Raw genomic sequence first — 22,435 nt, 5'->3', positions numbered from 1 at the left:
GGATGGGTTAGCCTGGTGATGGGTATTAAAGAGGTCATGTACTGAATGGAGCACTGGGTGTTATATGCAAACAATGAATCATGGAACACTACATCAAAAACTAATGATGTAATGTATGGTGATTAACATGACATAATAAAATTTTAAAAATCCTTAAAAAAAAAAAAAAAGAAACTCCATCACAAGCATCCTAAACTCCTTTTGATTTTATTTAAAGGACTTCTCACAGCTTAACTAAGAGGATGATCAAAGAACTTTTCATTTAAAAGTTTCAAAGTTAAACCCAGTAGTAAGGAATTGGGGTGTGGGGGGAATGTTACTGCCAATTCCCCATGTGGAGGGAGAGACCTGCTAGCGGGATCCCACAGACCAAATGCAGATTAGTAAGATACATAGGAAATGAAGAAATGTGAAGAACAAGAGTTTGCTGTACAGATTTGGTCCATGTTAGTTTAAACTTGATTTTTTTTTAAGATTTTATTTATTTATTTGATAGAGAGAAAGAGAGCACAAGTAGGCAGAGCGGCAGGCAGAGGGAGAAGAAGAAGCAGGCTCTCCGCTGAGCAGAAAGCCCGATGCAGGGCTCGATCCCAGGACCCTGGGATCATGACCTGAGCCGAAGGCAGACGTTTAATGACTGAGCATCCCAAGTGTATTATTCTTGAAAATAATAATTAACAAATAGATCTGAGCGTCCAGGAAACCCTTATTGCTGAGCTACAGTACAAATAATAGGGCTTACGATCTTTGAGGAAAACCAAAATTACCCTTCATCAGCAGCACACAAATGGCTGCCAGTGCTTGGATCTGCAGGTCTGTGGGAGAGAAAGCCGCAGACAGAACACAGGGGATAGGGCGCAGGCAACTAGAGACAGGGTCCGGTTCAGTTCCTAACCCTGCCATTTACCTGGGAGGTAACCATGGTCAGTATCTGTGAACTTCACTTTTTTTAATTTGTAAAATGGAGAGGTTGATAACAAATTCACAGTGCTCTTACTATTCACTGCCAACATATGAAATATGCCCACTCTGGTGGCTAACATGGCAGGTGCTCAAGAATTGTTACTTTCCTTTCTCATTTCCTCCTCCTCTTTTTTTTTTTTTTTAAGATTTTATTTATTTATTTGACAGAGAAAGACACAGCAAGAGAGGGAACACAAGCAGGGGGAGTGAGAGAGGGAGAAGCAGGCTTCCCGCTGAGCAGGGAGCCCACTGAGCAGGGAGCCCGATGTGGGACTCGATCCCAGGACCCTGGGATCATGACCTGAGCCGAAGGCAGATGCTTAGCGACTGAGCCACCCAGGTGCCCCTCCCTCTTCCTCTTGAACCCCTTACTATCAGGCAATAGACTAAGGCATCTTTACCTGGGGCAAAAATATATGACGGGTATTTTTATGTTGTATGTCAAAAAAGACTGACAGAAGAGAAAAAAATTAAAAATTAAAAAAAAAACTTCTAACAGTTTCATCAAAATAACATTACTGAAAACTATTTATAGCCACCAAAAGAGTTATTTATTAAATGTATCACTTTGAACACAACAAAGGGAGAGAGAGAAAAAGAGCAAAGGAATATCATAAATCCCAGCGAGAAACTTGGGAGTGAGAGACTACCATTGAACCGATTTAGAGAAATCATAAACTTTGTGACTTTACCATGAAATTATAAAAGCCCACATCTCTGTGGATTATCAAACAAATTACTTCACTCAAATACATTTCTCTCCCATATTTTATAGATTCCATATCCATCCCACTTGATGTTGGTGACTCCGTCTTCTCTAACTGATTAAATGAAATTGAAAACAGCCCCTTGTGGATATTTCTTCCTGCCAGAATTGATCTAAATCTGTCCTAGGCAATGAGCCTCTTCCTTGCCAAACAGTCTACTCTGATTAACTTCACAAGTTGGTTCCCTTAGGATGTTCACCCGTCTGTAAAACAGGAAAGCCTGCTCCCCACTACCCCAAATTACCAGTCTGCAGGGCATTTTTCCAAAATCTAATACCTGCTTTCTTTTGGCAAATTTGATGGGAATCAAACATTCATCTTACCTAATTATTCCACTGCCAGTTGCTGTTATGCCTAAAACTCAATGATGAAATACTTATGAGCAACATAAGCCTATTTGCAGGTTTTGTTAATCATTTCTAACCTTTGATTAAAGACAAGAAGTACACCTGCCAAATGGATGGCCATGATGCAGAGCCTAGAGGACTAATATTTCTCTGGAGCTTGTATCAAATAACCAACCCTGCTGAAATTAGAGGTGATAGAAAGTTCCTAGAGACAGAGGAAATTCCAGCTATAAAAGTTATTGCCCAAAACTTGGGTTACAAAACCTTTCCCTTTGGTTCTGTGGCTTAACCCCTGGCAACTATCAGAAGCTGCTTATGATCTTGCAGCCAATCCAATAGAAGTGGGTGACCGCGGGAGACTGTCACACCATTTAGAGTGGGCAGCCCTTGGTTTCCTCTACAGAGTGCAGCGCTTCTACTGCTGCATTTAATAAATTAAATATAATTGATTTGCTTACAATATTGTCTCACCTACTAGACTCATATATTTGTGTGAGGGCAGAGATAGTATTCCACTCATCTTTTATCTTCAGCACTGAGCACAGTATTTGGCGCATTGAAGAAGCATATTAATAAATAACAGGATCCAGATGAGAAGAGAGCAGATGGAGAACAAATGAAGGAGTGGGGGCATTTCCAAGGTGGTGCCCAGACAATGTTACGACCCCTGAAAATGGGACTATGGCAAGGGAAAGGGCAGTTCATGGCTTCACTTATGGGCTGGTAATTGGAGCTGTGGACCTTGCTGGCTCTAAGGGCCACTATCCAGCAGTCAGTCTGACAGCCTGAATGCTTCTCACATTAGTTCCTCATCCAACATCTTCCCCAGCATCATCCCTTCCTGACCTTCCACTGAATGCTCACTGGTCTAGAAATAAGTATCCTGGCCAAGTTCCCCTCATGCTTTCCTGCCCAAATTATACACTTCTATCAAGTCTGATTGGTCAACTTCAAGTTGGGTTCCCACTTGCTTCTTTATCAAACCCCAGCTATGGCTAACATGCAAAAATGGTATCAAGCAGCAAGTTCTCATTCTTTCCTCCTCTCATAAAAAGAAATGTTTCTCCACCCGTCAAAGTGCTCTCAGTCCATATACATACTTCACTGGATGGGCTGTTGTTTTCCTCCTGGTAGCTTTCTCTTGTTCTTTATGAATGTGTTGACATCCTAACCAGAAAATTTCCCTTCTTCTAAGGAACTTTCTCCTGCTTGTCAGTATAAACAACCTCTAAGGACAGAAAGGAGTCTACTCCTCAAAACATATGCAATAAATATCTGTAGAAATGATTTCTCTTGAGTGGTGCTATTTAGTCTTTGAAAGAACTAATCACAATTCTATCCTGTAGAGTTCTGTAATTAGAGTTCAAAACACTGGAGCTGGCACAGCTCTAGTTATCTCAAAGAAGCTTTGCTAAATTCTCCCAAAATGCTCGAAGAAAAATTTCTGTCAAGCTTTTATTTTGAAAGCAAGTGGACACCTGCAGGAATTGGAGATGGGAGTGGGGGTGTCATGACATCAATAAGAGAGAGGTTTCTTCATTTTAAAGTGCTTGGGGACTAATGTACTAGATTGAAGATTCTCATGCTCTGATTTAAGGAGCCTCAGGGTTCTTCTTAGGGACCTTTGGGCTACTGCACCGTTGGAGTGGAAGAGGCCAAAACTTCTGATTTCCCTCTCTGTTGTCAATCAGATATTTGTTATGTTGTTAGAAGCTTTCCTTTAAAGAAAAAAAAAGGTTTGTTCTGGTAATAAAACTTTTAAGCATTGCTTAAGATTATGGTGAGAGAGACACTGGCTAAAGGAAATATCTGGAACTTCTATCTATCCCACTGCCACCATGTCATAATCATTAGGATCACTGCCTCAGCCCACTACCTGGGGTCTCAGCATTGGCTCTTGCCCAGTCCACTTTCCACTTTATATCCCGAAATTTGTTTTCAATGCAAATCTGATCATCTCAGTATCCTGTTTAAGATCCTCTAATGGCCTCCCATTGCCATGAGGAGGAGAAAGTGTGCTTCATAAGCCTGCAGGCCCTCCAGGACCTGGCCGCTCATTTTAGGCCATCCAAGACATTGGTCTTCCTTCAGATTCACTGCCTGCTATTTCCTCCTTAAGAGCCTCTGCATGTGTATTTCCCCTGACTGTATCTGTTCATCTTTCAGGTCTTAGATTAGACAGCACCTCCTTTTGGAAGCCTCCCGAACCCATTCTGCCCACAGTACATTCCATTTCTCTCCACTGTATACTTTCATGGATTCTCTTCCCATCTGCTTTTTAAGATGTGTCATACTGATAACTATTTCTTCTATATTTGTCTTTCCTCTAAATTCCAAAAGTAGTCTTGGTTTTCTTATTTCACTGCTATAATCCCAATACCTAGCATAATACCTAGCATTGGCACACAATAGGCATTCGTTAACTGTGACTAAAAGAATGAATGCATGGTATCAGGCACTTAAAAGTTATGTGTATTGGCTGTCTTAGAGCAGTCCCACAGGACTCTCTGATCACTTTACCAAATGGAATGACAGCAGTAGTAGGGATAGCAAGGCCCATTACCCAGTCACTCCAGCCCATGCGAAACGTCTCTACGCCAAGCTCCCCTCACATTTACTGCCAAGAGAACCACTAGTACCAGGTCTGCCATTTAGTAAGAGCCAAATAAATGTTAAACAGATAGATCGATATTAATATAAATGCAAATTGGAATTACATTATTCCTGAACCCTGTAAAAGTTGAGTTGTAACAGAGTTTTCTGTGCCAGGACATATGATCCTTGCAGCTTTCCAAGTATCTATGCACCAGGCACCATGCTGCGGGAGTTTCACATGCTACCTCATTTGATCCCAACAATGTCTTTTAGGCAGATCGTAGTTCAAGCTGCTACAACCATGGACTGGGTGCCTGATAAACACCCGAAATCAGTTCTCACTGTTCTGGAGGCTATATGTCTGAGATTCGGGTGGGGCCCTGGGGAGGGCCCTCTTCCAGGTCACAGACTACCAGTTTCTCACTGTCCCCTCTCATGGCAGAGGGAGAAAACCATACTCTTTTGTGATCCTTAAGGTGCTCATTCACCCTCATGACCATATCCCATCCCAGTTACCTCGCAGAGGCCCCACATTGGATGGTTGAAATGGTTTCAACATGGGAATTTTGTGGGGACACAAACATTCAGTTCGTGGCAGGCAGGAATTAGTCTTTCATTTACACAATAAGCAATGGAATTTAAACCTTGCCTACAGACACAGGCCAAATAAATGGCAGAGCCAGGACATCTCTCAGGTCTGACCAACACTCCATTGTCCTGTTGCCTGGTGCATAGTAGGTGCTCAATACATAATGAGTGGATGACTTACACTAGGTGTATGGAAAATGCCCCAGCTTGAAAACATCAGCACTAAACTTAAATGATTATACTCTTGTAATAAAATGGTACTAATATTTACAGAAACCATAAATTCTTAAAGTATAAACACTAATATTTTGGATATTGTTAGTTCTGTTTTCTTTCCCTAAATTCCTAAACTATTAGCAAAAGCTGGGACATTTCCCACAGACATTTCATTCAACTAAGCACAACTGTGGAACAGAACTCTTTCTGATCAAGTCAGGCTACAGCCCAGCATTTGGCCCCTCAGCATTTTTTCAATAGTCACTGACCAAGTAGAGAATACTGCAGGGGTTTGTTTAAAAAAAAAAAAAATGTGTACAGAAAGAAGAGTGGAAGGTGGGGTGACCCACAATGTATAACAAAAGCAGTTTATGATCTGAGGGATTTTTTTTAAGATTTATTTATTTGAGAGAGAAAGAGAGCACACGGTGGGGTGAGGGGCAGAGGGAGAGGGAGAATCTCAAGCAGACTCCCTGCTGAGCACAGGGCCCTGAACCAACTTCTCTATCCTGGATCCCCTCATCTGAGGGCTTTTGATCCATAATTCATTAATCTTCACAACAGATGGTTTCTACACTTTTCAGTGAATCTAGGTTGTCATTGATTGTAAGATGACTCCACATGTCACCAAGAAAGGAGAAATGCGTCAATTAAATCTCATAAGAGATGGCACTGATGGTAAGATACATCCTAACAGTAGGGGCGCTTGGGTGGCTCAGTCAGTTAACCGTCTGACTGACTGTTGGTTTCAGCTCAGGTCATGATCTCCCCGGTCATGGGATCGAGCCCTGCATCGGGCTCCACACTGGACACAGTCTGCTTCAGATTCTCTCTCCCTCTGCCCCTCCCCTGCTTGCTTTCTCTCTCTAAAATAAATTTTAAAAAATCTTTAAAATGCTTTAAAAAAAAAAAAAAGATACATCCTGGGCTGCCTGGGTGGCTCAGTCATTAAGCGTCCGCCTTTGGCTTGGGTCATGATCCCAGGGTCCTGGGATCGAGCCCCTCATCGGGCTCCCTGCTCAGCGGGAAGCCTGCTTCTCCCTCTCCCACTCCCCCTGCTTGTGCTCGCTCTCTCTCTCTCAAATAAATAAAATCTTAAAAAAAAAAGAAAGATACATCCTAACTGTAGAGATGGGAATGAAACAAAAAAAAGGTGCATCTTAAAATTGATAAAATATAGTACTTTTAATCGCATTTTACAGATGAGGTAACAGAAAGAGACCTAAAGAGTTGAAGTAATGTTCCCAAGGTCACACAGCTTGGGTTCTGAATTCAGTTCAATTCAATTTAGCCTTGTGTCTCAATCGCCTCTCACTCTAGGCTCTGTTCGAGAGACACACAGCTCAATGAGACCCTGTCCTAACCCTCCAGAACTGGGCAGTCTAGAAGGGAAAACAGACCCACAGGCAAGTCAACTAAAGCGTAGCCTGCTGAACGCAGGAACAAGACCATGGACAAGGTAGCAACCTGGCTGGAAGAGAGAATCGATAGCCCTCTCTGGATAGGCTCAGGGAAGGATTACAGAGAAAGTTCTGAGTTTCATAGAATGGATTGCAAGTTTACAGAATGCTTGTTTCTTTCTATCTAGTCAGTGCTTTGACTTTCTAAATAATGTTAAGAAAAATTCTAGAGGGAGGAGGGTGGGGGGATGGGTTAGCCTGGTGATGGGTATTGAAGAGGGCACATACTGAATGGAGCACTGGGTGTTATACGCAAACAATGAATCATGGAACACTACATCAAAAACTAATGATGCAATGTACGGTAATTAACATAACATAATAAAATTTTAAAAAAATAAAGGAATCACTCTGGAAAAAAAAAAGAAAGAAAAATTCTTGGCTGAAAAATTCCTCTGCAAGGTGTGAGCTGTGGTAGAGTGTCTGAGAGGAGGAAAGGTGTTCCATGGCCCAGCTCACGTGCCTGCTTCCAAGGAGCGGCAGGATGCAGAAGAGGCTGAGTCTTCAAGATGTGAGATAACTACTGTTAGAGATGAGGTTTCCATAGGAGAATGCGTGAAGGACACACCTGTTCAGTTGGTTGGGGTAGGCAGATGAATGACCACTATCACCTCTCAGCTAGTAGACCTGGGAGAACTGTCCATTCATCATCTCCTTTCTGAGCACCTGATGGGATTCCTGTTCTGGGATCGTGTAGCCCCCCATAGTAATTCCTATGATAGCATGGACTGCATTCAGTTTTAACTATATTTGGAGCCTTTGCACTGGCTGTTCCCTCTTCTTAGAACACTGTCCTCAGATGTCTTCATGATAACTCACCTCCTTCAAGCCTTGCCCCAACTTTTTTCTCAACAAGTCCTACCTTGACCACACCCCCCCAAAAATGCAACCTTTGCCCTACCACATCTCTACCCATCTAAAAATCCTGATACCCCTTACTCTGCTCTAATTTTCACTTTTCCATAGCTGTATATTATATTATTATATATATTATAATATATATTATTATTATACTGTGTACTTATTGCCATGTCCTCTCGCTAGGATGTAAGTTCCATGAAGGCAGGAATTTTTGTCTGTCTGCATTCATCGATAGACCCCGAACTCCTAGAATCGCCACTGGTACATGCTTGATAAGTATTTGCTGAATGGGTGAATGAATGTGTGAGTAGCTGAATGAATACACCCTTAGCTCTATTCTCAACCCAACATTAAGCTCCATGAGAACAGGAAGCAAGCCTCCTGTTCACTGCTGAGTCCTCCGTGATTGGCACATAGAAGCCACTCTGTAAATAATATTCCATTAAATGACTATTACCTCCGTGATTGGCACATAGAAGCCACTCTGTAAATAATATTCCATTAAATGACTATTACCTTCCATATGTGGAAGTTAAATTACATCCTGAATTCAATGTTTTTACCTGGGTAAGAAAGGAACCATCTTCTATCTGTCCTCATTCAAAAAGTGATAAGGGGAGCATTGATGGACATAGGATGAGATTTTGTGGGCAAGTTTTCCCTAATTCCATATCTTCCATTGCCTCAATCCAGGCCTGTTGCTCCCATCCAGTTTTCTGAAAACTCATAGACAGAAAAGCGAGCTCAGTATCAGGGGGAGCTGAAGTGATAGTCCAACCTTCTGGTGTTGTGACATGTGAATTTCATCACCAACCCTGATGAACTACCACTGAGGATTTGGGGTAGTCATGTCAAACGTTCTTGGATGTCTTTCTCCCCTTTTCCATATGCTCGTGAGAGAAATAAACTTTCTCCAACATCTCTTCTAAGCCAGGCAACATACCAGCTGATCCCACCTGTCAGTCAGTAGATACTTAACAGTTTACAGGGAAGAAATTTGGATTTTACACTCAGTTAACAAATATTGAGCACCGATTGGGTTCTAATATGTCTTGTATGTGTAATTCGCATTAAGGGCTCTGTTGGGCAGGGATCTTGCCTCTCATTTTGCATCTTTGGAGACCCAGGGACAGAGATGAAAATCACATAGCTGCTTTGAATGGCAGAGGTGCTATTTGAACCCAGGACTATCTGATGTCCATGTCTCATGGTCTTTACATGTGCCTTCTCTAGAAAAACTTAAATGTCTAAATGATAATTGTGTATCAGCAATAATGAAATTCTGTATCAGGGTATTTCTAGGGGCACCTGGGGGGCTCAGTTGGTAAGTGTCTGACTCTTGATTTTGACTCAGGTCATGATCTCAGGGTCTTGAGATCAAACCCCACATCAGACTCTGCACTGGGCATGGAACATGCTTGGGATTCTCTCTCTCCCTCTCCCTCCCTCCTACTTGCTCTCTCTCCCTCTTAAAAAAAGGGGGAAAAAAGATATTTCTTCTTTGTCTCTCATAGCAAGTTTACTAATTCGTGGCAATAAGACCCTAAGCCATGAATACTAGAGCTTGATATCCATTTTCAGCTTGGATCAAAAATAAAAGGCTGCAATCAGGGCTATGTCAGCCCTTCTGAAATATCTTGATTAATGTATTTTGATTGCCTGATAAACAAAGCCAGCACATAAAAGCTTTTAGAACTGTACTAAAGCCTGGGCTATTCATCCTGGCCTATGTTCCCTTTCCCATATTTCAATCTCTGAGTGGCCAGCTGATGGCATTTGGGGGGAAAGACAATGATTTTAAGATGATTAATTTTTATAGCCTCACCCAACCCTGAAGTCTGAAGTACCATTTACCGTGGTCTGTGGAGCCCTGACTTTGGGCAGGTTCAGATTTGCCTCTGCTTCCCTCCGATGAGGTCCTGTCAGTCGGCAGAGCTGTGTAAACCACCCTGACAGATTGCTTGGACACCCTGAGAAAGAAAGCAGGCTGGAGTGGGCCCCATCCCTGGAGACTCTGATGATGCCTTGTCTGAAATGATCAACACACAGGCCTCCGGACACAGGAAGTCTGCTCACACTATGTCCCTAAGGGACGGAGAGCACTGGTGACTCAGGAGAGACTAGGAGACAGGGTTGTTGCCCCTGGAAATAATGCTTCTTCCCTGATTATCATCAAATGCCACAGCTGCGGAGAGGCCCAGGCTATGAGGACCTCTGGTTGGTGCCAAATTAATTCCATCTTTAGTCATGACAGTGACTGCCTGATTACTTGGGTACAGTAGAAATTGACAGTTTCCCAATATCCTCCAGACATAGAAGGAAATAGTCTGGCATGACGAGAAGTATGTCTTTACAGAGCACAAACCTGCCTTCTAAGGTTATTTATGACAAAATGGCATAACCCTTGTGATACCAGAGTCCATGGCACACGGTGCATTTAACCTTCTACCAGCTGGAAACAATGTCTGCACTTCAAGGAGTAGAATCTCTTTAATCACAGATAATAAATACCTAGAGCAGTGCCTGGCACATTGTAAGGCCTACTGTGTGCTCAGGAATCATGGAGAAACAGCATCTTGGTCAGTGCCCTCTTAGCAAGGATTGACAGAGGCTAATGTGTTCTTATCCACTAACACTGATTTGTGGGTGGATTCTGCCACCCTTTTCACTAAGGACAATTCATTATTGAGATAGATGGGGAACTGAGTGGCCACACCAGACCATCAGCCTGGATGTGATGACTGGTCAACAGGCATATGTATGATTCCTCGAGAAGACATGCAAAGTAATCAGTACAGAGCTGTGTGTTTCCTTCTACCCTAAGATGAATGTGTTCTGACTTGAGAGACAGGAGCATTGCATGGATCTTCATCATCTCCTAAGAAAGGCAGGGAAGCTGGTGCTGGATGCTGCTCAGGCTTTCCTATTGTTTCCAGTTGTCCGGCCTTCCTAAGAAAGAATGTGCACAACTGGATTCCAAGGATTGCCCTATGAGAAGTATAGGCTACAAGTGTAATAACAGAAAATAACTTTTATTGGACATCTGCTATGTGGTAGGCCCTGGGGATAGGAGGAATATGAACCTCCCCTGTCCACCAGACATATACAAACTAGAATTTGCAAAGATTAGAAATCACAGTACAATGTGATATAAGAGCCTATGAGAGGGGCCTTTAACTCCCAGTGAGGGGGGAGGAAGGAGAAAAGAAGGTCCAGGATTGATGGAGGAGATGGCACAGAGCAGAGCGATTTTCACAAGGCAAACACAATCCTAGGAGACACACATCCTTTCAGCCACATGGAAAGTTAACCTGATTTCCCCACAGTGCCTTGCAAGACAAAGGCATAGAACATGACAGCTGAAACATGCCTTAGAGAAAGTGCTTTGGGCCTGTTGATTACATAGAAGCTGAAGCCCAGAGAGGTGAAGTAACTTACTCGAGATCACACGGTGAGATTTCACTGAAGCCAGAACCAGAGCCCTGCTCTCCTAAATCCATCCAAGCTTCTATTTCCAGGGTGCCATCTCTGTTTTTGAAACACTTATTTATTAGATTCATGAGGGGGCAAATGAATGCTTTTAAGTAGGAAAATCTAGGCATGCCTTGGGTGGCTCAGTTGTTAAGCGTCTGCCTTTGGCTCAGGTCATGATCCAGAGATCCTGGGATCAAGCCCAACATCAGGCTCCCTGCTCCGCAGGAAGCCTGCGTCTCCCTCTCCCACTCCCCCTGCTTGTGTTCTCTCTCTCCCTGCGTCTCTCTCTGTCAAATAAATAAATAAAATCTTAAAAAAAAAGAAGGAAAAACTATTGGAAATGGCTGATTTTTAAAATAATAGCACCTAAATTTCAGATCTCTCTGCTCCTAGTGCAGATCCCTTTCCCACATCCCCCTGGTGGGAAAATGTTTTGAGAAAGTTAACTGTATGTGTATTTTTATGTTATGTTTTAAAAAACACTGTATTATAATCTCCTGCCGATACTTACAGAAATGATTCGCCTGTTCCTAGTGTAGGGAAGAGGTGAAGTAAAGCAACTATTGGTTGGCAGTTAGTGTGTTAAAGGCTTTTCCTATGTCATCTCATTAAATCTCTCCAAATGTGCTGAGACCTGGGAATGATTAAGCCCATTCATTGATAAACTGAGGATCAGATTGGTTGTGAACCAATCTCAGTGACACTCAGGTAGAAAGAGGTGAACTTACTTGAATGTGTCCTCACTCCAGCATCTACACTTTTTGCACTATCCTCAGCTGCATACCTTAGCAATGGAACAGTGGCATGGAGTAGAGAGCAGACTTTATCTTCTGCTGCTCTTCTTTCTCCTGCTGCATAGAGAGGTGAGAAACTCTAATCAAGCAGAAACCTCAGCTTCTGGAAGGAAGGAAATTGAGTCAAAGCACTCTGCTTCATGGGTTAAAGTTGTCATGGAAACAAAGGCTTCTCCAGCCCAAATAAGTTCACTGCATAGAAGGGAGTAAGCTGATGGTTGATTTGTTCATTTATAAAACATCTGCAAGGACTGTGCAGAGACTGGACCTGGGAGACCCTGACCTTCAGTAGCTTCTAAGCCAGTAGCGGAGGTGAGACACTCCCATTCAAAACTGGACATTGTAGGCTTCCCAAGAAAGGTGCAAGCAGAGTGCTTTACATCTTCAGAGAAGGAAAAGTCTGCTTCTTCTGTGCCTGTTTCCTTATCTGAACGTAGGAACAAATAACATTTATCTCATAGGGTTTCTGTGAGAATTGGATAAAGTATAAGAGATTAAAGCCTTGAATTTTTTATCTGCAAAGTAGGAATATCATACTTACATGTCACACCATTTACATGGACTCAATAAGATGGGATTATGTAACACAAAGGTACTTTGCACATGGCCGGCCAATAATAGGCACTCAGTAGGCTATTGTTATTATTGCTCAGTAGTTGTTTTTATTCCAAAGAATCTTTGGCAGGGTCATCAAATTGGTGGCCTTTGCCTTCTACCTGCCCTCTATGAAATCACCCTCTTTCTTGTCCTCTGTTAGTTTGCCATTGCTTCTATGACAAATTACCTTCCTCCATCTTCAAATCCAGCAATGGCCGCCGGGTACCTCTCATGTCACATCTCTCTGACCTATTCTTTGCCTTCTCTTCCACTTTTAAGGACTCATGTGATTGGATTGGGCCCACCCAGAGAGTCAAGTATAGTCTCCCCATATTAAGACCTCTAACTTCAATCACATTTGTTGCAAATCCCTTTTGCCATAGAAGGTGACATATTCTCAGTTTCTGGGGATTAAGGTGTAGACATCCTTGAGGAAAAGGGGAATTATTTTCCCTACCATATCTTCAATGACCATGAGACGCATCAAGTAATTTTTTCAGTACTTAGTGGCACAGTCGCAGGGGTTCTCTTTACCCTTGTGATTCTCTTCTGTACCAGCCTTAAAGTGGTTCATCCAGAACTCAATCCTTTGGCCAACACAGAAAACATGCATGCTATTACGGTCCATGATTATTAAATATTACTGCAATCTAAGCCCAGTAGAAAATATGGGTGGTTTTGATTGGAGAGTGTTGCTTGCAAAGACAATGGATGGGATGGTGAAGCAAGTCTATAGGCCTTGGAGGCAGACAGGTCTCACATTCAGTCCTGCCCTCTCACATGATAGCTGGTGTGACACTGGACATATTACTTAAGTTATATAAGTCTGTATTTCCTCATCTACAACACAAGGCTAATCCATGCCTTGTGGGGGCAGTTGTGAGGACTGAATGTGTCCTCCATAAACTACTCATGCCTCTCTCCTGACATCTAGTCCATGGTATCATTATAAATGTGATTACCAAATCATGAAATCTCTGGAAGTGAGGTCTAAGCACAATGTTCCTTGCCAGGAGTTGCAAGCTTAATTCTACTGCCAGGAGCATGGGCTTTTGATTCCAACACATTTTTCTATATCTGAATCCTGGTTCTGCTACTTATTAGCTTTTTTTCATTTCAGCACTTTGGGTCTCATTTCCTTTATGAGATAAAAAACGCTGACATGGCAAGAGTGTTGTCAGAAATAATAACAAAATGGAACTCCTTCTCTGTGGGTGTTGGGCATTTCACATGCTTCACCCTATGGTGGGATCTTCGTAACAATCTTTTGAGTTAATGCCATCATTCTCTGCATTTTGTAGTTGAAAGAATGGCCATCTATGCTGAAGAGATAATCGAGGAAGTTAGGTAACATGCCCCAAATTCACAACTAGGAATAGCAGAGTTGGGATGTAAACCCAGGTCTCTTCTCTCTCCAAAGCTTGGCATATAACCCACATGCTGCCTTGCCTGCCCAGTACATTGAGTGAGATGATAAATATAAAGTCTTTAGTACATTGTGGGGGCACTTAAGCACAATTTCCATCAGGTGCTCAGGTGTCTCCCCATCATGTTGCACAGCCACGAGGATGAGCAGCTGCTTCACTCCCTTCCTAGATTTCCCCAGTTGGCAAAGGGCCACCACATGGTGAAATGCAGGAGGGCCGGGAGCGATAGGAGAGATGTTGCATTATTCCTCTCTAATTCTACTTGTCTAATGGACTTGTTAAAAGCACCCTAGGTGGAAAGTGTGAGTCTTAATGGCATTTTATAAAAGTTGCTGTGATGAATTAGCACATAAAGCAAATTAAAAACAGTTTATCGCTTTTTAAATTAGGTGATGGGGCACTGTAGCATTTCTCCCAGACATGAAGATCCATTAATATCCAAAGGAGTCAGAAGCTGCCGAAATTTATCAGCTGCTTGTTTTCAGGGACCTGACAAGTCTGAAATCAGTGTAATCCTCGAGGGGCAGATTGTCCAAGATAAATAGAACTGGGGAGGTGCATGTTGCTGAGCTCCTTCTGTGGGGACACCTATTGCTGAAGGCAGGAGGGGGACACCTTCTCTCAGGGATTCTTGGGAATAGAACAGAGCACAGTAGATTGCATGTCTGGCCTGGTGGGGACCGCCAGGAGCAGTGTCTCCTCCCCTCCCTTACACATGGGGACACAGGCTTGAGAGAAGCAGGGCTTTCAAAGTTCATCTGAAACATTTCCACAGACCTGTAGTGAGGATCTAGTTTGTGCCCAGTGCTGTACTGGACTCGGAAGATAGAGTGGGACTGTAGATATCTTTATACACAGTCCACAAGATGCCTACTAAGTGGCACGGTGGGGACCCAGATCTCCGGATTCAAGGCCAGCACATTTTTCAGAAAAACAATAATAGCAATAGTAGCTGCCATTTATTGAGCCCAGCCTGTGTCAAGCTGGTGTCCCAGTACTTTCCATATATTATTTCATTTAATCCTCTCCACAATGCTTTGAAGTAGGTGGTGTTACCATAGGCCACTTTTACAATTATGAAAACCTGACACCCGGAGAAGCTAAGTAACTTGCTTAAGATCACATGGTTAAAAAGTTGCAAACCCAGGCAGTCCGACCCTAGAGCCTGCCTTCTTGGCAACCACCTGCCAGCTTCCTGATGGCTTTTCTCCCTCTGCTCCCCACACTTTACAACCAGAAGGAGCCTGGTGCTAAACCACAGGTTCAAAGACTTTTAGGATAAAAAACACTGAGACAAGAACTGAGCAGTAACGGAACTTTGGGGATTTGGGGGCAGGGGGTAGGGGAGGGTGGTCAACCTTGAAGGGAGATGAAGAGTTCCTGGCACTGCTAAATTGTGAGCACGGCCAGAGGACAAGCAGGCTGGGAAACTGAGCTTACGATGAAATGTCCAAGAATGTGGATTTTGGAGCTGGACAGACCGTATTCCCAATGCAGTCTCCACCACGTGCGTACATGTGACCTGGGGCTGGTGCCTTAATGTCCTGGTCTTCCTTCCCTCATCTGTAAAATGAGGATACTATTTTTACCTTCAGGTTCTTATGATGTCAAATAAGACAACAGATACAAAGTGCCAAGCTACCCAATATGAGCATAAGGAGCGGTAGCTGTCATGGTCATCATCCTTGCCACCTTGTCACAACCTCTCAGACTTGGGGGTGGAGGTGGGGGTTCTGGTGGGGAACAAAGTGAAGAGCATTGCACTAGGGCTCCAGATCAGACGACCCACACTCCAGCCTGAGGTTGCTGACCCTTGTATGCTGAGGTTAGTCTATCATCTATAAAAAGGGGATAATAGTATATCCATCATACCTTCTTCGTCAGAATGGATTGAATCACAAATGAGGTAGTGTATGTGAAAATGATTTGCAGTCTATAGACCTCAAGACAATGCCCAGGGTCGATGATTCACTAGGAGGGCTCACAGGATTCAGCATAGTCATACTCAGGACTGAGTTGTTACAGCAAGAGGATACAAAGCAAAATCAGCAAAGGGAAAGGATTTGGGGACAAAATCCAGAGGAAACTGGGCACACACTTCCAAGAGCCTTCTCCCAGTGGAGTCACGTGGGACATGCCTAATCTCTCCAGCAACAAATTGTCACACCAGGTGTAAAAGTTTGTCTTCTGGGGAAGCTCATTAAAGACTCAAGGTCCAGGGTTTTTACTGGGGGCTGATCATGTAGTCACTGTCTGCCTGGCCCATACCACAATTCCAGACTCACAGAAGAAAAGCAAATGTTCCACTTAAATGTTGTTTGTACAAACAGTTTAGGCATGGTGAGCCATTCTTAATAGGAAGAGTGAGAACCTTCCCAAAATCCAATTTCCCAGATGTCAGCCAAGAGCCATCCTTGTGGGCAGGTTTTTTTAAGAATAGCAATCTCAAGCTTGCTATGTTAACTCTTTTTTGCACAGAGTAGAATCTATAGAAAGGATTTTTATGAGTATCCACTCACAAGGGAAAGGTGAGATGATAATGACAGTTCATACTTGATGATTGTCACTATGTGCCAGGCATTGTTGTGCATGCTTTATTCTTACATGTATTACCTTATGTCACATTTCATCCATACAACAACTTCATGATGGGGGTACTGTTATCATTGCTGGTATGTATGAGGAATCTGAGGCCTAAGAAAGGTGAGGTAGCTTGCCTGGATAATGAGCTATATGACTGGAAAGAAGTAGTAGAACCAAGAAAGGACTCTAACAGTATGACCCCAGAGCCCATATCCTTAACCACTATGCTCTAGCTGCTACGCTGTACCTACCATGAGCTGGGAGCCTCATATGTCTTATTAATGTTCGCAGCAGCTCCGTGCAAATGTAGTTATTGGACTAATTTTGCATTACAAAAACCTGTGGCTCCAGAGTGCTAGTTCATTTATGTCACAGCACCCAGGCAGAGAAGTGATGGCATCAGAAGTGGGCCTCTGCCCTCTCTCAGCCCCCTGTTGCCTGGGTGGAGCTTTGCCAAAATCTTTGGTAGGGAAGATGCAGATGGTCAAGGTGGAAGTGAGTCATTCTGGGAGCTTTGACTGAAAAGCTCTCCCCTAATTCCATGACTTAGGCACAGAGTTAGTGGAAGAAGGAGCTGGGTTACAAGTAATTCAAATTTTCCTACAATATTTGAGAGCTCTACAAGCTGTCTTCAGCTCTTTTTGGTTGCCATGACAGCAGATATGACATTTTTTTCATGAGGGGAAAAAAAATGAAGAAAGGAAAAGAACCATACTTTGGTCCTCAGTGATCTGAGAAAAAATCTGTTCCCCAGATCTATCTAGTTTTGCTTGCATAGTGGTTACACTCCAAGGAAATTGTCAGGATGGAATCAAAGGGGAGTAAGCAGGCAGGTGGCAAAATCTGCTTCTCCTGAGAAATTGTACGCTGTATGTGTGTGGTGGTGGTTTGTGACTGGGGGAGACAGGAGGAGGCAGGCAATATAAGATTTGACACAAATTGTCAGCCACTTAAGGCAACACCTAGCTACTAAGGTCTTGGTCATCGTTCCAGTTCTGTTTGCAACTCCCTCACCCCACCAATTTATACAGGTTACAGTGTGTTTGGTTTAGCAAAGGCTCAGCATGTGTTCTTTAGTGCGAACAACATGGTACATAGAGCAAGAATTACAATTCAGAGTGATGAGTGCGATGCTGAGATAGGCTTAGCATTCTGTGCAAGCAAAAAGATTTGTCTTATTCATATAATCTTGATCTATCTCTAGACACACATGTAAACATGGGTGTAATTATATTTTTTCATTATTGCATTTTGAGCACTTATTCATGGCATTGGATTAACCTCTGCCACCAATTTATTTTATTTAATTTTTTCTGTTTTTTGTGGTTTTAATTAGCATTTTCTTTTTTAAAAGATTGAATTCCAGTATAATTAACATACAGCATTATATTAGTTTCAGGTGTACAATATAGTGATTGAACTACAACCATTCAACTTCAGTAATGGTCCAATAGTCCAGGGAGTGGAAGGATCACAGTCCCCGATGGGATGACATTTAAGTTGTTACCATGTTTCCCCATTACAAAGGAAAGAGTTGTATGGACTGATATATCTGAGAGGATTTGTTCATAACACAAAATGCTTCATTCAGAAAGATGCCCATACTTCTCTTCATGATTTCCTTCTTGTAGTGACTTTTAACATTTGATTATAGTGGGAGGGAAAGAAATCTCAGGTACTAAACTCCCTTAGTCACATCTCCCATTATCACCTCGCCACATAGGATGGTCTCCAAGGAAAGAAGCAGTACCCCCATTTTAGGGGTCTAGAGGCTGCCCCTGCAGCCTCCAAGGAGAAGCAGGAACTAACGTGGATTTGTGACCACAGTAGTGGGAATGGAGACTGCAATCCTGGGAGTCATTCCTGGAAGCTGGTATCGAATGGATGAAGGATTCTCAGGGCAGGAGTGGGTAATCAAAACGGTGAATTCGAAATCTGTGCTGCAGAGGTTCCTAACGATGTTCTCTCTTGTCATTTCTACAGAGCCATGTTTGACTATGACAAGAGCAAGGACAGTGGGCTGCCAAGTCAAGGACTTAGTTTTAAATATGGAGATATTCTCCATGTTATCAACGCCTCTGATGACGAGTGGTGGCAAGCCAGGAGAGTCACGCTGGAGGGGGACAGTGAGGAGATGGGGGTCATCCCCAGCAAACGGAGGTAAAAATGCCGTTTCTATTTCAGAGTGTTTGCTTTTCAGTGATCTAGGGGTGGAAATAAGGGAATATGAAGATATGGCAAACTGTTCACAAAATAACCATTTGAGTGGGATAGTCAGCGGGGAAATTGTCAGTGGTGACAGGTGACATGAACTAAGTATTCTCACTCTTCTCATATTAGGGTTTTACCAAAACTGGTGACTGTGATAAGGCACAAAGAAAGAAAGGGGATCTGCTTACACCGCCTTCCTAAAACGTTTACCAGCATCCACATGTTCAAGATTATCTTATCAGCACATATGCTGACTTACACACTCCAGGTTATTCCAGAGGTTGACATTTACCAGATAACTTTACAGAAAGGTCAGGTGAAGGCCCAATAAAGTACAATTTACTAATCAAAGGTCCTACCTATGTATTACGTTCAAATACTGACAGGAGAAAAACTAAAAACCTTCATTCCAAATTCAAATGCTTGGGATATGAGCTGTCAAACATCTGGTGAGGTGAAGACTGAGTTTATAACTGTCTGTTACTGTTTTAGTTACTCCTGTTCCCCAGCCACCCCACAACTCCCACCTTCACTCAATCAGATACTTAGTTCTATATGTGTTTCCTGAGTCAAGACTACCACGCTCTTTCTCTTCTAAACATTTCTTCCACTATGCTTTCAAAAGGCGGGAACATACTTTGGAACAGCCAACCCCCTCATGCGTCCCCAGCAGCTTCTAGTCCTCAGGACCAGGGAGGAACTTTCCTTCCCATGAACCTCTTTTTGGCACCAAGATATCGTCCATGAAACACATTTGTCTGTACCCCAGGAAAGAGATATGGTTATGAAATTGAAGTCAGGGATAACGTTTATTCAAGGCAGTCACCAACTTTTCTCAAGCTACAGGTTTCTCAAAGGGTTTTTCTCCTGTCCAAACACCCCAACACCTCTGTAAAGAGTCCTCAGTGAAGCTGAGCGCTCTGGTGCTGCAATCCAGCAACTGAGCTAGCACAAACCACAGTAGGAAGATGTCACTTGTACCCAAGAATCACTCTGTGGGGCATTGGCACCCCAGAGAAGACTGGTCCCCCATCCTTCTCTGCATGGGGCCCACACAGCCCGGGGAGGAATGTGGGGAGAGGGCAGCAGGCTGACTGTCACACAGATGCTCCCTCATGGTTAGTGTGGAGGAGTGACAAGGAAGCCGCTGCAACTCCAGAGAACCTCCCTGCCCTCCGTGCCCCTGTGTGGGTCTCCCACCAGCACACAGTTCTCTGGGTCTCTTTAAACCTCTGGGCTCTGGGACATCTGGGTGGCTCAGTCCATTAAGCATCTGCCTTCAGCTTGGGTCATGATCCCAGGGTCCTGGGATCGAGCCCCGTGTCGGGCTCCCAGCTCGGCAGGGAGTCTGCTCCTCCCTCTACCTGCTGCTCCCCCTGCTTGTGTAAGTTCTCTCTCTCTCTCTCTGACAAATAAATAAAATCTTTTAATAAAAAAATACAAAAAATATAAAAACCTCTGGGCTCCACAATAGTTGCCTCACATTGCTCTGAGAGGACATTGTGAATTTGTACTATGGCTTGTAGGGTTTTCTCAAAGGGTATATATTCAAAACAGTGACTCTCAGCACTATTTTATATTCTGTTTTTCCATTTCCATTTACTTAAAAGTAAAAGAGTCAAGGCATTTTGGTTTGCTTCAATTTAATTCGTCAGAGCTGTCTGAGCCACTGCTCTATAGAAGAAAGAGCTATCTTATTGAATATGGCCCCAAGGATAGAAGTGGAGTGGAGGAAGCTATGTGGGACTAGATTTCAGCTCATTTTATTTTTTTTTAAAGATTTTATTTATTTATTTGACAGAGAGAGACAGCGAGAGGGGGATCACAGGCAGGGGGAGTGGGAGAGGGAGAAGCAAGCTCCCTGCAGAGCAGGAGCCTGATGCAGGGCTCTATCCCAGGACCCTGAGATCATGACCTGAGCCAAAGGCAGACGCTTAATGGACTTGAGCCACCCAGGCGCCCTGACTTCAGCTCATTTTAAAGAAATTATTTTACTAGTTGGAGCTGTGTAGAGATGGTATGGATTATGTGGGAAGATAGTAAACCAGAAAAGTGGTTTTCATAGCAAGGGAACATTATAAAAGCTTAGATGTGCCTGCTCCCTCCCTCTCTGACCCTCTCCTCTGTGTGTGCATGCATGTATATGTGTGTTTGTGTGTATGTACGTGTGCGCGCGCATGCAGATGCATGCACACACACACAAATATTCTAATTCAGTCCATCTGGAGTGGGTCCTGGAAATCTGTATTTGTAAATCCCTCTGGGTGATTCTGATAATAGGTCTGGTGTCAGGAAATATAATAAAAAGGATTCAAGCTTTGGATAAAGAGTTGAACTATACAATTTTTCAGGCCCTTTCCAACCCAGAGGTTCTGTGATTCTAACCAGCTTTGTCAAATAGCCCTTCATTTGTTCAGTTATACTTCACTTTCCCCCCAAGGAACATCCTCAGTGCTATTCCTCTTGAGGCAATTTTCCACCTGCTGGTGGTCATTCTTAAGTTGGCTATCTTTCCTATTTTGGATAAAAACCATCCTAACAACCATACTACAGCTAGCCTGAAAAAGAAGTTTGTCTAGTGACTCTAATGTTGACATTTATTTGCATTCTATCTCATGAATGTTATAGTAGCTTCCCCCTGTGTGTGTGTGTGTGTGTGTGTGTGTGTGTGTGTGTGTGTGTGTGTTTATGGCTATAAATGAGTTTCTATCAACTTTTCTCCTTAGAATATTAATCCTTTCAAAAAATACTATTATTGTTTTATATATTTATAAAATAACACATTTCGTTACAGGAAAGTGGGAAATTTTTGAAAGTGTAAAAAAGAAAGAAAAATCATTTATAATCCTACCCCACGAAGAGTTCTTATTGCAAGGTTTTCTCATTTCACACTACATTTAGCATCTTAGAACTCTAGCTCAGAATAAGTGGGAGCTGGTACAAATATGATTTACTTTTAGACTGGGGTTAAATTTTTCAGTCTTTAATTCCTTGCTAGCCCCTTTTCTGAGTATAGTTCAGCTAGTAGAACTGGTCTGGGAAAATCTCATCATGGGTAACATCAGGGCATGACTTGATCCCTTACAAAAATGTTTCTCTATTGATGATTCCATTTAATCATCCCAATGAAATCAAGGTGGAGAGTATGAAAATTATTTCCATCCTCTTCTTTTTTTTTTTGAAGATGGTGAAGAAATTTTACTTAACAAAACACTCCTAGAGCATGTCAGATGCTGTTCTAAGCCCTTTACAATGAACTCATTTATTTTTTTTCTTTTTTCTTTTTTATTATGTTATGTTAATCACCATACATTACAGCATTAGTTTTTGATATAGTGTTCCATGATTGTTTGCGTATAACACTCAGTGTTCCATTCAGTACGTGCCCTTTTTAATACCCATCACCGGCCTAACCCATCCCCCCACCCCCCTTCCCTCTAGAACCTGCAGTTTGTTGTTCAGAGTCCATCGTCTCTCATGGTTGGTCTCCCCCTCCGATTTCCCCCCCTTCATTTTTCCCTTCTGCTATCTTCTTTTTTTTTTTCTTTAACA

General features: G+C 42.8%; 1 protein-coding gene across 24 annotated transcripts in view; it reads left to right on the top strand.

Moving 5' to 3' along the window:
• The window catches only part of DLG2 (discs large MAGUK scaffold protein 2), a 2,181,535-nt gene that overhangs the window by 2,090,472 nt on the left and 68,628 nt on the right, over positions 1 to 22,435 (top strand). For all 24 annotated transcript variants that reach the window (XR_012374525.1, XM_073879808.1, XM_073879828.1 and 21 more), the window contains one exon: positions 18,656 to 18,832. Coding sequence is in view for 23 of the 24 variants with exons in the window: in XM_073879808.1 (XP_073735909.1) it covers positions 18,656 to 18,832 (177 nt within the window). In the remaining variant the exon portion in view is untranslated. The remainder of the gene's footprint in view (positions 1 to 18,655; positions 18,833 to 22,435) is intronic.

This window comes from Callorhinus ursinus, unplaced genomic scaffold (genome assembly GCF_003265705.2).
Source record: "Callorhinus ursinus isolate GAN/ISIS: 27379988/994484 unplaced genomic scaffold, GSC_fseal_2.0 scaffold35, whole genome shotgun sequence".
Lineage (NCBI taxonomy): Eukaryota > Metazoa > Chordata > Mammalia > Carnivora > Otariidae > Callorhinus > Callorhinus ursinus.
Note: the sequence above shows the minus strand (reverse complement) of the source record. Positions and strands in the feature narration are given on the sequence as shown.